General features: G+C 48.0%; 2 protein-coding genes across 2 annotated transcripts; one reads left to right on the top strand and one right to left on the bottom strand.

The window, feature by feature from the left end:
- Position 1: 1 nt before the first annotated feature.
- On the bottom strand, positions 2-1,762 carry LOC134040003 (C-type lectin domain family 10 member A-like). Its single transcript, XM_062486223.1, has 5 exons — positions 1,501-1,762; positions 1,032-1,295; positions 781-941; positions 458-612; positions 2-186 (listed from the first exon to the last, which is right to left on the bottom strand). Exons 1-5 carry the CDS (start codon positions 1,613-1,615, stop codon positions 39-41), a joined length of 843 nt encoding a protein of 280 aa, XP_062342207.1. The 5' UTR covers positions 1,616-1,762; the 3' UTR covers positions 2-38.
- A 1,364-nt stretch (positions 1,763-3,126) lies between these two features.
- arhgap42a (Rho GTPase activating protein 42a) lies at positions 3,127-15,816 on the top strand. The gene is made up of 24 exons (XM_062485150.1): positions 3,127-3,471; positions 4,012-4,107; positions 4,292-4,353; positions 6,381-6,452; positions 8,022-8,123; positions 8,293-8,403; positions 8,766-8,870; positions 8,972-9,101; positions 9,258-9,358; positions 9,493-9,602; positions 9,690-9,768; positions 10,483-10,522; positions 10,682-10,744; positions 10,885-10,959; positions 11,251-11,335; positions 11,470-11,528; positions 11,624-11,729; positions 11,851-12,010; positions 12,137-12,284; positions 12,893-13,639; positions 13,871-14,030; positions 14,139-14,195; positions 14,608-14,687; positions 15,037-15,816. The coding sequence occupies exons 1-24, from the start codon at positions 3,318-3,320 to the stop codon at positions 15,123-15,125; spliced, it is 2,991 nt and encodes a 996-aa protein (XP_062341134.1). The 5' UTR covers positions 3,127-3,317; the 3' UTR covers positions 15,126-15,816.
- Positions 15,817-15,819: the final 3 nt, after the last annotated feature.

Genomic DNA, 15,819 nt, shown 5'->3' with positions numbered 1-15,819 from the left:
GTTGTGTTTGTTATGCTGTGAATGAACAGTTACTTTTACTAATATGGTGGTGCCATTTCACAGATCCATTTCAGTCGATGTGAACATGGAATATCGTTCCAAGCTTTTTGGGGGTTTCTAGTGGGGTAGGTAGCAGCGCAGTCCTCCGCACCATCTGCATCATTTGGCTCCCCATCCATCCAGAATCTGCAAACAAAGGACTGTCATTAAACATTGCATGGTTATTGTGCTACTGATCATTATGAATGACTAGCATTGTGGTATTGCAATCGAATGACTGAATTGCTTCGTGAGAGCTATTGAGACAAAGCGATTGATTCAGGCCAAACCTAAATGTTTTGTACCTCGTGATTTCTTTGAATGAGATACCGGTTCAATCTAATTAGCAATCCATGTTTGTAAGGGTATGCATTGAACAAACATAATGTAAAACTGCAACGCTGTAAGCTGCCCTCACCCCTCCAGCAGCTTAGCCCCATGCACCCAAGTCCAGGTCCCTTGAGAACCCCAAGTCCCCCGAGTGTACTCTTCACTGAGCCCAATATGAAATCCAGCATGGTACACGTTCCTCAAGTTGAAGTTAATGGCAAGTAAGGTCTCAGTGATGTAGAGCTGAGCGAAACACAGATAAATAAAGTGATGTGTCATACATCCATACATATACAGTACTGTGTACACTTTTTAGGCACCCAAGATTTTTTACATGAATATTGTCTTATACGTATCTTTTTGTCTTCTGTATTTGTGCGACAGTATACCTTTTGGTGTTGACAATCTCACCTGCTTCTCTCTGCTATCTATCACAACTAGCTCTGCTCCGCGAGATATGCAATCATCTCTGCTGCTCTTCCAGCTCAACAGAGGGTAATCAGAAGTAGCAAAATAGTAACACATGCTTTTGTGTAGATCCCATCCTGGTAAGCAGAGGCCACAGTTTCCCTCTGTTACAAAAAAAATCCCAAAGTTAAGGAAACATGACTTTGAGTAATAGGAAATGTGTTGAAATTGAGATGAAATCACAACTGTCTAACCAAGAGTAGACATGCTGGAGAGCAGTTGTTTCTTCTCATCTAGGAGATGATCCGTTTGAACCTGAAGGATATCGTTTTGGCTCCTCAGTTGCTCGACCTTTAGCCTTATTTGCTGATGGTCCATGACGACTTCATCTAGTTTTCTGTGAATCGTCTCCTTCTCGTGGATCACATCACTGTTGTTGGTTTGGAGCTGCTTCAGTTTTCTGTTGATTTGTGTTATGTTCTGATGTAGAGGAAGATTCTTTTCACCACCTTTGTAACCTAGGGGCTCAAGAGACCATACAACCACAACATTTCAATTCCTATTTGTTAATGAAAAGTTGTTGCAGGAGTTATTATAATTTTGGAATTATATATATATAATGATGCTCTCTTACAAGAATTGTATCATATTGGAATCAGCTGTAAACAACAATTAAGTGTAAACACCATGTTACAATAATTTATTTTATTTTATTCTACTTACAGTTGACACTCAGAATAATGGTTGCTACCAGCAGAATAGCATTAAGGACTCCTAATCCCACTGTAAGCAGTGGGTAGTAAGACCTGGGTGAACCTTTCCCTCGAAACATCGACATTGGACAAGGCAATCTTCAGTCAACTGAAGAACTGTGAACATTAGCATGTAAGCAAGATAGACAGAATATATTCAGGGAAACAAAACATTTTCTCAGGCAGTGCGATTTAAAATAAAGGATGAGTCGTTCTAAACAAACCATAACATAATGTATATTCAAAGTTAAACATTTACCTATTTATCTTGCTGGTATCAAAAAGATTATTTCTCTTCACCAAGTGATTTATAAAATGTGTTCTCAACAGAGTTATACCCAGTGTTCTGTTTGCTAATGATGTATGGTTCAAAGGTTGTGTGTGTGTGTGTGTGTGTGTGTGTGTGTGTGTGTGTGTGTGTGTGTATGTGTATGTGTGTGTGTATGTGTGTGTGTGTGTGCGTGTGCAAATTGCAATTTCTTCATGGGGCCCAAAATTCTTTGTGGCGCCCCTGGTGCTATGGCTGCTTACAAAAATATTGAAAATGAAAAAAATGTAAAAGCCCATAGGCATCCACAGAGATGCCAAATACTTCACAGTATCCACTTATGAACCAATAATGTATCATGGACATATCAAGTGATGCTTACAAAAGAACCTGTGTGTGAAATCTCATTTGGCAATCTTCTGTTTGTTTTTTTTAGGATTCTTTCAGAAAAAACCCGCACAAACAAAAACAAACAAATGTCAATTTGTTCCAGAAATCCTGTCCAGCTAATTGTCAATGAGGCGTGCCATCTTCCTTGCCTTATATTGTGAAACCTCTGTCAATCAAACTTGAGCTGGAGGAAAGTGTGGATGTACGAATAGGGGTGTTGTTTCTCATATTTGAATTTATTTTAAAATGTTACCTATAAATGCTTTAAATTGTTAGAGAAATACATAACTACAATTGTAATAATGTAACCTATTTGAATGCATCATCCCTAATATATCAAGGATATATTAGGTTTAGATGATAACAAATATTTCATTTTGTCCAGCACATCGTTTTATAATATTTATCTTCCATTCTTTAAATCATAGCCTCAAACAGGAATTGTATTTCAAATGGCAATTCTAGGTGGCCAAAGATCCTTCAAGTAGCTTTAATTCGAGGTGTATCTGTGTTCTATAGAATAAAATAAAGAATTATGGATGCTAGCTAATTAGTCAACAACAATCTACTGCAATTTGACAAGCTAAACATTACTAACGTTAGTTAGTAACTAATTTTAAATTCGAGTTTTTCAGTTGGCATGGCCAGTGGCATGGTCATTTTAGGTGTGGCCACCCCTTGGGGGCGCCCCTGGCTACACGAGAAATCATATTTTAATCTTAATTCAGGCAGCACTGTATTGTCCCAATGATGCTGTGAGGACATGCAAGGGCTATAATGGCTAAACTAACTATGACCTGTCAGATCAGGTCAACAAAGAGAGCAAATTGTACTAACAAGTCCCAGGTGTTTTCCTCTCGCACCAGCAGGAGTCTCTCGCCCCTATCCATCCCCATAGTAACCGGCAGCGAGCTCCACTTCTCAAGCGGAGAGGAATTCCGTGCCCGGAAGTCTTGGAAAAATAGGAGGAAGGGAAAGAAAGGGGCTTGAAGACATTTTTTAGGACTGTTCACACTTCGCCGAATACTTCAATCGAAACCATAATCTTTCTCTAGAATAAAAGTTCATGATCGCGAGAAATTCAATAACTATAATATTTCCAAAGAAATAAGTTGTGGTCGTCCATAGCAATGGGTCTACCGACGCTGGAGTTCAGTGATTCTTTTCTCGACAGTCCGGAGTTTAGAGAGCGACTGCAGTGCCATGAGATAGAGCTGGAGCGGACTAATAGATTCATCAAGGACCTTATCAAAGACGGAAATATGCTTATATCTGCACTGAGAAGTAAGTCGGATTTTAGCTGTCATACTGTGGAATTGAGACTAGTATGGACATGAATAATAAGCCACACTACACTTTGTGTTCAGTAAACAAAAGGTCATGGACACCTGTGTGTTATCCAGTTTGCCTTCATGTTGTGGTCAGTCACCTGCACTTTTCTAGCCTATCAAGTTGATGTTTAGGACAGTTCGTGGATGCCATTGAGTTGTATTATGTGTTGGCACTGAGAAACAGATAGTTTAAGTTAGTTAACATATCGCCCAAAGTGAGCTATAATTATTGTCGACAGGCTCTGTGTAGGCCTATATCAACCTGTAAGCAAGAGATCTACATAATGCACACACTCGTTAACTTGCGTGTGTGTGTACTATGTGAAGGGGGTGTTGTGTTTCATGTATGTCATGACATAGTTTACAGCAGCAGTAGAGGATGGCACACCACAACAATTTTCACAGAAAGTAAATTACACTGAAAATGCATGTCACTGGAAAAAAGCACATCTCTCTCTCTCTCTCTCTCTCTCTCTCTCTCTCTCTCTCTCAGGTTTATCTCTGGCTGTTCAGAGGTTTTCACAGTCTCTGCAGGAGTTCCAGTTTGAGTGCATTGGAGACGCAGAGACTGACGATGAGATCAACATAGGTGAGATGCCGTATCCTTACAAACACATCGGACAGTTAGCGTGTCACTGCTCTCTGCCAAATCTCATCAGACACACCCAGTCTGGGATGTCCTGGTCAGGACCGAGGTTTAGGTCCGGACTCTGTTCATCTGTGTTCATCTGTACCAGTCAGTAGTCTGGATTGACGTCCTCTCGTCCCTGCAGCACAGTCCTTGAAGGAGTTCTCCCAGCTCCTGACCACCATGGAGGAGGAGAGGAGGCGGCTGGTAAGGATAGCAGACGGTGTGAGTGAGGGGTGCATGCGGGCGCATCTCTGCGTGGATTTGGAGAAAGGGAGAATGGGAGCGTATGCGTGTGTTTGTTTGGACTGTTATCTGTCTCGGCCCTGCTTATCTCACCGTGGTGCTTACTCAGGCTCCAAACCAAACATACCACCTTGTTTGTGGCTGTGGATTATCTCGGTGATAAGCCAAGTGCCTTTTAGATGAGGCCATGTCAAGTGAGTGTGGGTGAGGTTTTAATCTTAGGCTGGCACGGAGGGGCATCGGGTTGTGGGCTGTTTGTGTGGGGCTATTTAGCTTTAACGTCAATGTCTTGTTGACATTGCTGTGGGAGAGAAGGCCTGGAAATGTCCCGCAGTGTTGAGTCGCTTCCGTTGAATTTGACATTAGTCAAGCTTCGGTGGGCTCCGTTGTGTGTGGGAGTGTGCGAATGTTGATTTCATCCCCAGTGCAGGGAGGACGAGTTAGGAGATAGACGTTTTGGTTCCCAGAGGCTGGGGAAACAGTTCTGTGGGAGGAATTAGAGTGTGACACACACTGCCAATCCTTCACACTGACACACACTACCCCCCCCCCCCCATACACACACTCACACCCACAAACATACTCTCACTCTCTTTCTTTCTCTCTCTCTCACACACACACACACTGACAATGAATTGCCCCCAAATACACACACTAACTGGAATGGTGGGTTGTCCAGTAGGCCCACTGTGAAGGTTACCCTCCCGTCTCTCAGAGAGACCCCTGAGGAGGTGGACAGACTCCAAGATAAAGACGTGAAAAGACTGAAAGTGAAACATCCTGTAGAGAGCTGGCCATTGAAACACGCGCGCACACACACACACCCAGACAGAACCCCCGAGAGACTGAGTCATAGTGAGCTTAAACACAAAGGAAGGCTTATAGTCTGGTCTGGTTTAAAGGTTCATATGATATAATGCCCATTCCCGTATCTTCCTCATTTGACATCGTTCAACAGTTCACCTCTTCCCAGAGATCCCTCCCCCTGCTGATGTCATCAGTGAGGTCAGAAAGCTTTCCCAGTTACTTTGTGTGTGTGTGAAGGGGGAAGGGCGGTCTTGTTCCCCTCATAAACAGATATGATGATGATATGATAATGATGAAATGTTAAAAGTGGCACTTCAGTCTGGAGTCAACCGTTTCCAATTTTCCGAATATTTCTTTTGCCCCACGAGAGACTTTTTTTTTTTTTTTTACAGGAGTCGAAAGTGCAAACTGTGACTAAAGATTCAATAGAAGTCAAATAAACAGTAATGGGCTTGGTCATTATGAACGGATGGGATAAGTGCTCTTACCCTATAGGAAGCTGCAACCAGCCTTTAATCTGCAGTGGATCAGCTGAAAGCAATGAGTTCGAGACCCTCATTTAACCAGAGCCCTGTGAGTGGGAGGGACTGGAGTCTGGCCCAGTCTGCTGTGTGCATAGGCCTTCTCTGTCTGCGTCGGTTGCTCAGAGAAAGCATGTGGAACTTATTTCTGCCAATTCCCCTGTGAGACTCCCAGCCAAGCCTTGACTGCCTGGGAAAGTCTATAAAAGGAGCCTGTGTGCTTTTTGTGTCTGTTCTATGCCGTGTGTGGCTTCTCTGCGTGTGTGTGTGGCTCGGGTCGAACCGACGTGTGTGTAGTTAGTGAAGTAATTGTATGTTTTTCCTCTTGGAGTGGCACCACTAAACCACAGCTAATAGTAGCGCTAATAATAACGTCATTATCAAACTTTAAACAAAGGCTGATTCCTGTGGATAGCTGCATCATGGCGAGACAGTGGTACTAGCTTTCTGCTGGTCCAGCTACTGTATTCAGCCTATAGTTCATCCTTTGTCCTTGTGGTTATCAGACAAACTCAACTGCTAGGCCCCCCTCTCCTACTGTACACAGAGGCCCGAGGTGTGTGTGTGTGTGTTTTTTGTCTCGCTTACCTTTCGAGTTGGCTTCCAGCCATCCTCTTTTTATCAGGTTGCTCAAAAGACTCTTGTCTTCTCCACCCTCAGATCCAGAATGCTGACGACGTGCTCATATCCCCCTTGGAAAAGTTCCGGAAGGAGCAGATCGGGGCTGTGAAGGTAAGTCTACCTGGCCACGGAGACTCTCTGGCCCTCGAGTTTTCAATTCTTTTTTTTTTCTTTTTAGAGATAGGTTTTTGACAGCCATTGTTGTGGAGAGGGAGAGGGAGAGAAGGGGGAGAGAAGGGGGGAGAGAAGGGGGAAAACATGCAGGAAATGGCCCCCGAAATCAAAGCCGTAGTTGTATGCGCTCTACCCGGTGAACCACGGAGGTGCACCTTCAAGCATTTCCACGTGCATGGTTAACAGTCATACAGCACACATGTCCTGTGTTCTACAGTACATTCCTTTATTGGGGATACTGCTGCTTCCTGTGAGTGTGATTAATGGGAGATTAGATAAAGGTCATGAAATTCAAACGTATTGTTGATCAACGTTAGCAGTGCTGGGCTCAGACCAGACCGGAGCCTAAAGCCAGCTCTCTTGCCTGCCCTTCCTACACAGTGATGTTCTGTGTGTTTGTGTGTGTGTGTGTGTGTGCGGGTGGGGGAGGGAGTCCTACTCCACTGAGGATCAGTCCCCGCCTCCCCCTCTCCCCCCCCCCCCTCTCGCCCAGCGGTCAGCGTGTCCAGTCTGTCGGTCAGACACCGCCAGGTCACATCCCAGTGTCGGACTGGGGGTCATGGGAAAGGGGAGAGAGATGGATGGAGGGGGGGGGGGTAGATGACAAGACAGAGATGGAAGGGGGGAGACAAGAAGGAGGGGAGATAAGCCCGGAGGGATAGGGAGAGAGAGGAAGTGAGAAGGGGGATTTAGGCCGAGTCTGTAGCGATGGAGAGAGGTAGGAATTAGAGCGCCATTCGATGTGGGGTGTGGTTTAAGCAGCGGAGAGACGGGGAGAGATGGCTGGGGACTGACGAGTACAAGGAAGAGAGCGGGCGAGAGAGGGAAGAGAAAGCCAGGGAGAGTGTTTCGTTGTGCTGTTGGCGGGGCGCACGGCCGTCAAAGTGGACAGGAACGGCTTTCTTTACAGCCAGTCAATCTTGATCGTAGCCCCCCTCTCGCCTTTCTGCTGTCAAGGGAATGACTCCACAGCCTTTGGCAGGGGTGTGTAAGAACGACAAACACACACACACACACACGCACACAGACTCTCAAGATGCCCTCTCGCTGAGTAACAAGACGGAGCTAGGCTTCGGAGTTAGTAAACCAACCTCCGGAAAATGCATTACACTTCTCCAAATCATTCAACATTCACTTATTTTATGCATTAAGGTTGAGAGCATAACATAAGCACAAAGATGTAAACATAGATGACAGGGGGCGATAGCAGAATATGCACACGGTCGGGATTCGAACCCACGCAGGCGCGGGGAAAATGCCCTGCAGACTGCTGCTGTTGTGGAGCCGACAACGTTATCGAGCCTCTCTCCCATCTCTCTCCCATCTCTCCCATCTCTTCCTTTCTCTCCCAACTGTGTGTGTTGTCATCAGAACTTTGGACACACCGTCCATCACAAGCGCTTGCGCAACCCGCTGTAATCAGCTGCCTGCGCCGGGGATAGCCAGCTCTGGCATTTCCTCTTCTCTCTCTAATCTCCTTCTTCTTCTTCATCTGTCTGTCCCCAGGAGGGAAAGAAGCAGTTTGACAAAGAGACGGAGAAATACTACTCTGTCCTGGAAAAACATCTCAACCTGTCCTCCAAGAAGAAGGATGCACAGCTACAGGAGGTGAGGCTTTGTGTGTGCCTGTGTTTGTGTGTGCTTGTGTGTTTGTGTGTGTGCTTGTGTGTGTGTTTGTGCTTGTGTGTGTGCTTGTGCGTTTGTGTGTGTGCTTGTGTGTGTGTGTGTGTGTGTGTGTGTGTGTGTGTGTAATGTCTCCGTGGTCCTGTGTGTGCAGGCAGACTCTCAGATCAGCAAGGAGCGCCAGGTGTTCTACGACGCGTCGCTCCAGTACGTCTTCAAAATCCAGGAGGTTCAAGAACGCAAGAAGTTTGAGTTTGTGGAGCCGGTAAGACACAAACGGGCGCGTGCGCACACACACGCCTGTGCACAGAGCTATCTTTTGGAACCCCAACAGAAGGATTGGTAGAGGAGAGATATCCATCAGGTCCACCTCCTGTTGCTTTGAAGGCACTTCCTGTTTCCAGAGATTCCCGTTTTTCTGTCGGACTTGCTGCTTTGAGAATAACAACAGCAGTAGAGTGAGTGAAGCTGCTAGTGGACCTGGAACACACAACAGAGAATGTTTCTGAGGAAACGTAGTTCACTCGTTTCACTCATTCCGTCGTCGAATAACAGTTATTCTCTCTCTAGCTCTGTCACACACTTTCTCTCTCACACTCTCGTTCTCAATGTCTCTCTCCCGTTCAGCTGCTGGCTTTTCTTCAGGGATTGTTTACGTTCTACCATGAAGGCTATGAGCTGGCCAGTGAGTTTGAGCCCTACAAGCAGCAGCTACAGTTTAACTTGCAGAACGTAAGTGTGCGCGTGTGCGTTTTGTCTCTCATTCTCCCATCCTGTTGACCAGCCTATTCCTGTCCATCCTTTGACGTGTGTGTGTGTGCCGGCGTGTACAGACCCGTAACAACTTTGAGAGCACACGCGTGGAGGTGGAGAGGCTGATGAAGAGGATACGCTCAGCGGAGACCGACATCAAAGCTCCGGGGCGCTGGACCATGGAGGGATACCTGTACATACAGGAGAAACGTGAGAGTCACACACACACTCCTAATCACGCGCATGGAGCGATACCGGCCAGAGCAATTGTCATTCCCTCACTGTCACACACGTTCTGCTTTTTGATGCATACACGCAGGCACACACACACAAACACACACACACTGTCCTGTCCTGTGTGTGTAGGTCCACTAGGGAGCGCCTGGACAAGACACTACTGCACCTATGAGAAGGGCTCCAAGATGTTCACCATGAGTAACCTAGACAACAGGACAGTCAGCAGACAGGTGAGCGCTCACCGTCAACAGTGCAGATTGCTCAGTTAAGAACTCGACGAAATGGATTCAACTTGGCAGATTTGGGGGGTGTTTACTCATGTTTGTAGTCGCGTGTGTGTGTGCGTGCGTGTGGGGCGGTTCAGAATGGCGCGGTCAGCGGTGGAGCCGAGATGTTCCGTCTGCGGTCGTGTGTCAGGAGAAAGACGGACTCCATCGACAAGCGCTTTTGCTTCGACATTGAGGTGGTGGAGAGGTGAGGGAGGGAGGGAGGGATAGCTGAGGGGTGGATGTATAGATGGATGGACGGAAGGATAAAGGCAGGTGTGCTCTCTGCCTGCAGACATGGCATCATCACTCTGCAGGCTCTGTCTGAGTCCAACAGGCGGTTGTGGATGGAGGCCATGGACGGCAAAGAACCTGTAAGTCAGCCGGCCAGTCTGACATACAGCCAGTCTGACATACAGCCAGTCTGACATACAGCCAGTCTGACATACAGCCAGTCTGACATACAGCCAGTCTGACATACAGCCAGTCTGACATACAGCCAGTCTGACATACAGCCAGTCTGACATACAGCCAGTCTGACATACAGCCAGTCTGACATACAGCCAGTCTGACATACAGCCAGTCTGACATACAGCCAGTCTGACATACAGCCAGTCTGACATACAGCCAGTCTAGTCTGACATACAGCCAGTCTAGTCTGACATACAGCCAGTCTAGTCTGACATACAGCCAGTCTGACATACAGCCAGTCTGACATACTGCCAGTCTGACATACAGCCAGTCTGACATACAGCCAGTCTGACATACAGCCAGTCTGACATACAGCCAGTCTGACATACAGCCAGTCTGATATACAGCCAGGCATACAGCCAGTCTGAGATACAGCCAGTCTGATATACAGCCAGTCTGATATACAGCCAGGCATACAGCCAGTCTGACATACAGCCAGTCTGATATACAGCCAGTCTGATAACCTGTCAGTTCGACAGCCAGTCTGATAACCTGTCAGTTCCACAGCCAGTCTGATAACCTGTCAGTTTGACAGACAGCCTGCCAGCCACTAATCTGCAGTTTGACGGTCAAACAGATCCAGTGTCTGACTGTTGTGTGTGTGCTGTCTGCTACAGATCTATACTCTACCAGCTTTGCTGAGCAAGAAGGAGGAGAGTGAGTATCCTGCTCCATTTCTCTCTCTCTCACCCTCTCTCAAACTCTCTCACTCACCCTCTCTCAAACACTTTCTCTTTCACCCTCTCTCAAACACTGTCTCTCTCAGCTTTTCTTTCTGCATACAACAGGTCTAAAAGGTGTGTGTGTGTGTTTCAGCATTTCTGAACGAGGCCGGTTTTAACTTTGTGAGGAGATGTATTGAACTGGTCGAGATGAGAGGTGAGTCAGACCTTTGTTTTCACACACTGCCTTGAGGTCATAGTACGTTCACGTTCTACATAAGCCTGTGTGTGTGTGTGTGTGTGTGTGCGTGTGTGCGTGTGTGCGTGTGTGCGTGCGTGCGTGCGTGTGTGTGTCAGGCATCAACACCCTGGGGCTCTACCGAATAGGAGGAGTCAACTCTAAAGTCCAGCGACTGATGACCACAGTGTTTGGTGAGGATCAGCTGGAACGAGTCACGCTTGTGATATCTTACTGTATGAGGTTAGGGGTCATGAAATTGGAGGCCATATCAGTCTGACTCAGACAAACAGAACACACAATCAGTTCCCCAGCAACCACGTTAGTTATCTAGTCAACCAGGATCTTCAAACCCTGTTCTCGGGTTCAGCTTGAGCCACAATCTCCTCATCGTGTAGCTAGATGAGCAAGTTGATTGGCTAGCTCCATAGTACGGTTGTTTAGAAGGACAGGTTGCATTCTGGGTAATGTGATGTGCTCCCCAGCCAGCAAAGCTCCCCATGACCTGCACCTGGACCCCGACATCTGGGACAACAAGACCATCACCAGCGGTCTGAAGAACTACCTCAGGTACACACACACACACGCGTTTGTCTGTTGTGAATAACAGTGTGTGAAAAAATTGTGTAAATATAAGCTTTGAATGAAATTGGTCTTTTCTGCTCTCTATGTGGGTGTGTCTGGGGGGGGGGGGTTGTCTCCAGGTGTTTGGCGGAACCTCTGATGACCTACAGGCTCCATAAAGATTTCATCATGGCTGCCAGTAAGATCTCAACATTTCTTCTGATGTACACACACACACACACACCCACACACACAACTAACCACTACTATGCCCCCAACCCCTTCTTGTCTCAGAGTCTGACGACCAGAAGTATCGTGTTATGGCCATCCATGCTCTTGTCCACAAACTCCCAGACAGAAACAAGGAAATGCTGGACCTCCTGACCAATCACCTGCTCACGTAGGAACCTCTAAACCAATCACTTGGTTCACTTTCTCACATACTCTTGCCTATCATCCAATAACACCTGCTCTCTGGACAGGCCTGCCGATAATAGGGTTGTGTGTGTGTGTGTGTGCAGTGTGTCCACTCACAGTGAGCGCAACCTGATGACGGTGTCTAACCTGGGCGTGATCTTCGGTCCCACGTTGATGAGGTCACAAGAAGAGACGGTGGCAGCCATGATGAACATCAAGTTCCAGAACATCGTGGTGGAGATCATTATCGAGAACCACCACAAGGTAAAGTCACCTCACACACACACACACACAAACTTATCCTACTGTACACACACACACACACAAAGAAGACACTCACAAAGCAGTTTCACACACTCACGGACACTCCGTTTGTTGTGTGTTTCCCAGATCTTCGGTGAGGCCCCGGACCCCTCGGTGCCCCTCCCCCAGGCCCCCCCTCGCTCCGCCCCCCGCAGGAACAAGGCCTTCTGTCTGTCATCGGGAAACAGGAAGTCCCGCCTCTATCCGCCAACTCTCTGCCTGGCAGACAACGACAGTGAGTCGTGCATGTTTTTCGCTTCCTACATCCACCCATCAACCCAGCCTCGACGCCTCCTCATCTCCGCAGCTTCACCTGCGCTGTCTCGGCTGAACTTTGACGCACAACAGACACACTTATTCATGGGAGTGTGTCCTTTCTCCGCATGTTGGGTTTGAGATCCTGTTGTGCCACTCTCTCATTGATGTTACTGACGTAAAAAGTTTGGGTTTTTGCTGAGTTCTGCCCCCTGAAGTACCGTTTGATGGACTTCTGATCCTTGATTTTCTGCTGTACTGTCTATGTGGAGTGTCCGCTAAACAAATACAAATAGAGGGAGTCAGATGGCTGAGCGGTTAGGGAATCGGGCTAGTAATCTGAAGGTTGCCAGTTCGATTCCGGGCCATGCGAAATTACGTTGTGTCCTTGGGCAAGACACTTCACCCTACTTGCCTCGGGGGAATGTCCCTGTACTTACTGTAATTCACTCTGGATAAGAGCGTCTGATAAATGATTACATGTAAATGTAAATCCAGTATAAATAGGGAAAACATGAAACCCACTTTGATCGAACCCACCATCTCTTTGTCTGTCTTTCTCACTCCTTCCCCCCCCCCCCCCCCCAGGTGACACGTTCAGCAGCAGCCCCAGCAGCACCCCCTTGGGCAGCCAGGAGTCCCTCTCCTCCCACTCCTCGGAGCAGAACGGCTTCTCCAAGACCTCCCCCCCCTCCTCCCCGTCGGCTCTCCCCGCCGCCTCCCCCCCGTCGGCCCCGCTCCCTCCCCCCGCGCCCCCCTCCCGCTCCCCCTCCCACCCCTCCCCCAACGGGCGGGAGGCCGGGGCCCAGACGGACGTCCCCTCCTCCCCGTCCCCCCGCCCCCCCAGCGCCGCCTCCGCCGCCTCCTCTCGGCTGACCCCTCGCACCTCCTCCTGCTCCTCCACCTCCTCCCTGCGGCCGGCGGCGGGGAGCAGCAGCCCGTCGTGCCAGGGCGCCTCCTCTTCCTCCTCGGGAGTCCACAGGACCCCCTCCTGCACCTCCTCCCCCGTGAAAGAGCCCAGGGCGGCATTCAAGGCCTCCTCCTGCGCCCCCCCCTCCCTCCAGCTCTCCTCTGTGGAGCGCGCCTCCTCCTTCAGAGAGAGCAGGCCTCTTCAGAGGGACTCCTCCGACTCGTCCTCCCTGAAGGAGAACACGCACACCCTTGTCCACCGGACCTCCTCATGCAGCTCCTCGCCGGTGAAGGAGACAGGAGGAGCAGGGGGCACCTCCCCCCCGCAGAAGCAGCGAGCGGCCTACCGGACTCCCTCCTCCTCCTCTTTGGCCCCCTACCGGCTCTCCACCTCCTCCTCCCTCACCTCCCTCCATATCTCAGAGGGTAAGACACACAACCGTGTCTTCTAGAACCATGAAAGACAGTGAATAGCATTGAAATATGACAGGAAGTGGAATTGCTCGAGTTGAGTTTGATGGCCTTGTTTTGTTTGGTCTCTTCTTGTCTTCTTCTGCTCCGTTCTACCTGGTTCTGCTTTGTCCTGTTTGGGCTCGATCTTTTGGGTTCTATCTCGTTCTGCTCTGTTCCATCGGGTTCTCCTCGGTTCTCCCCCAGACTACCAGAGCTGCCATGGCTCCGTGCAGAGTCTCATGTCACTGGACCCGAGAGACGCCACGCTGACGCGCAGCACACACAACGGCTCCCACACACCAGACCTGACCCTCACACGCTCTGGCCCACCAGCCTCCAATGGCTACCAGAGACCTGGATCAGTGTAAGTCTGGTGTGTGTGTTTGTGCACACAATTTGTAGGCTCTGAAGTATGTCTAGGGTTGTTGACTCCTACTCTGTGTGTGTGTGTGTGCGTGTGCGTGTGTTCCAGTGTGTCCTACAGGGCGGTGCAGTGTGAGAGCCTAGGAGGACCCCAGACCAGAGGAAGGTAAGTTACTGTCCAAACCACATTTTACTCTAGACAGGTTTTTTGTTTTTGCAGCCAACATGCCACGTAAAGCTTGGAGAATTCTGTCAAATTCACGCTTGTTGACAACGTTTTGAGCAGCTTAACTCTTTTCTGTAGTCTCGCTGGCCTCATGGCTGCAGTACTTGCACCATCAGTAGTTTTTTTGGGCCAAAGTCTGCTTTGACATTTTGGAGTTTGCTAATACGCAGTCGAGCCAAAGCGCAGGGCAGTTGCTACAGCCTTTTGACTCCCCCCCCCCCCCCCCCCCAACAAACCCTGGTCCCAGCTTGGTGCCTGTAACCTGAGACCAGGCCAGAACTCTGGCCAACTCTTACATTTACCCACCTCATGTCACCTCCATGTCTGTCCCTCCTCCCCCGTCACTCCTCAGGGAAGCCAGGGCCCTGTACTCCTGTGAGGCCGAGCACAGTCACGAACTCAGCTTCCCCCAGGGGGCGCTCTTCTCTAACGGTGAGTAACAATGGACGGATCCTTCTCACTATAGGCCAGTGTTTCTCAACCCTGGTCCTCAAGAACCCCCCAGCCCTGCATGCTTTCGATGTTTCCCTGCTCCAACACACCTGATTCAAATGGATGGGGTCATTATCAGGCTTCTGTTGAGCGTCATAACATCCCCGTTCATTTGAATCAGGTGTGTTGGAGCAGGGAAACATCTAAACCATGCAGGGCATGGAGGTCCCTTAGGACCAGGGTTGAGAACCACTGCACTAGGCAGTCAGGTGTCTCCGATATTAGCCATCACCTAACCCTGTTGTGGGGGGGATGAAGATAACATCCAGTTTTCTGTTCTGTTCCCCAGTGTACCCGTCTGTGGAACCCGGTTGGCTTCAGGCGACACACAATAGTAAAACCGGCCTCATACCGGAAAACTACGTGATCTACATGTAACCCACCAAACGCTCCATTTTGTGTTCCCTAGCATAGCAAAAAAAACTTTCAGCACAGTATATCTACCTAACTAGAAGCCTGTGATAAATCACACATAGGCGATGTGAGTGTATTATGATAATAATGTAGTACTTAGGTATTATTACCTGGCCAGGATATGTGCGGTCTGGGTCTTCTATGACATGAAAGGCCGATACAGTACGACTGTAAGCATGTTGCTTGTTGAGGATCCAAGCATTTTAAGTTTTTTTTTTTCTAGCGATAACAATCTGTATTTGAACAGTACAGAGAGATTTTTACCCTGAATTTATTATTAATAAATTAATTGTTTTGTTAATTGTTGATTAATAGTGCTGACATTTGTGATTGTGTGGGGAGCGTGTGTGTATGCGTCTGTATTGCACTTCTAGATAGTATTCATATTATTGTTTTATTATATAACACTGTATTAGGCTGTTTTTATAGGGTAATTGTTCTGCCCTTGGCTACTATTATTTGGTACTCCATTTCAGACAAACTCCTTCAAAGACACTAATGTATTAATGTCTACAACAATAACACTGACTTTTCAGCTGGTTGTAAAAATGATCTGTATTTAATCACTGTAGATGTCTATATGAAGTTTTATGATTAAATATTTAAAGGATGTTTTTTTATACAAAGTGCTCACTAATAAAGTATATTGACACTGCTC

Source organism: Osmerus eperlanus, chromosome 19, assembly GCF_963692335.1.
Source record: "Osmerus eperlanus chromosome 19, fOsmEpe2.1, whole genome shotgun sequence".
Taxonomy (NCBI): Eukaryota; Metazoa; Chordata; class Actinopteri; order Osmeriformes; family Osmeridae; genus Osmerus; species Osmerus eperlanus.
The sequence above is the reverse complement of the archived record's forward strand: the minus strand, read 5'-3'. Positions and strand labels throughout refer to the sequence as shown.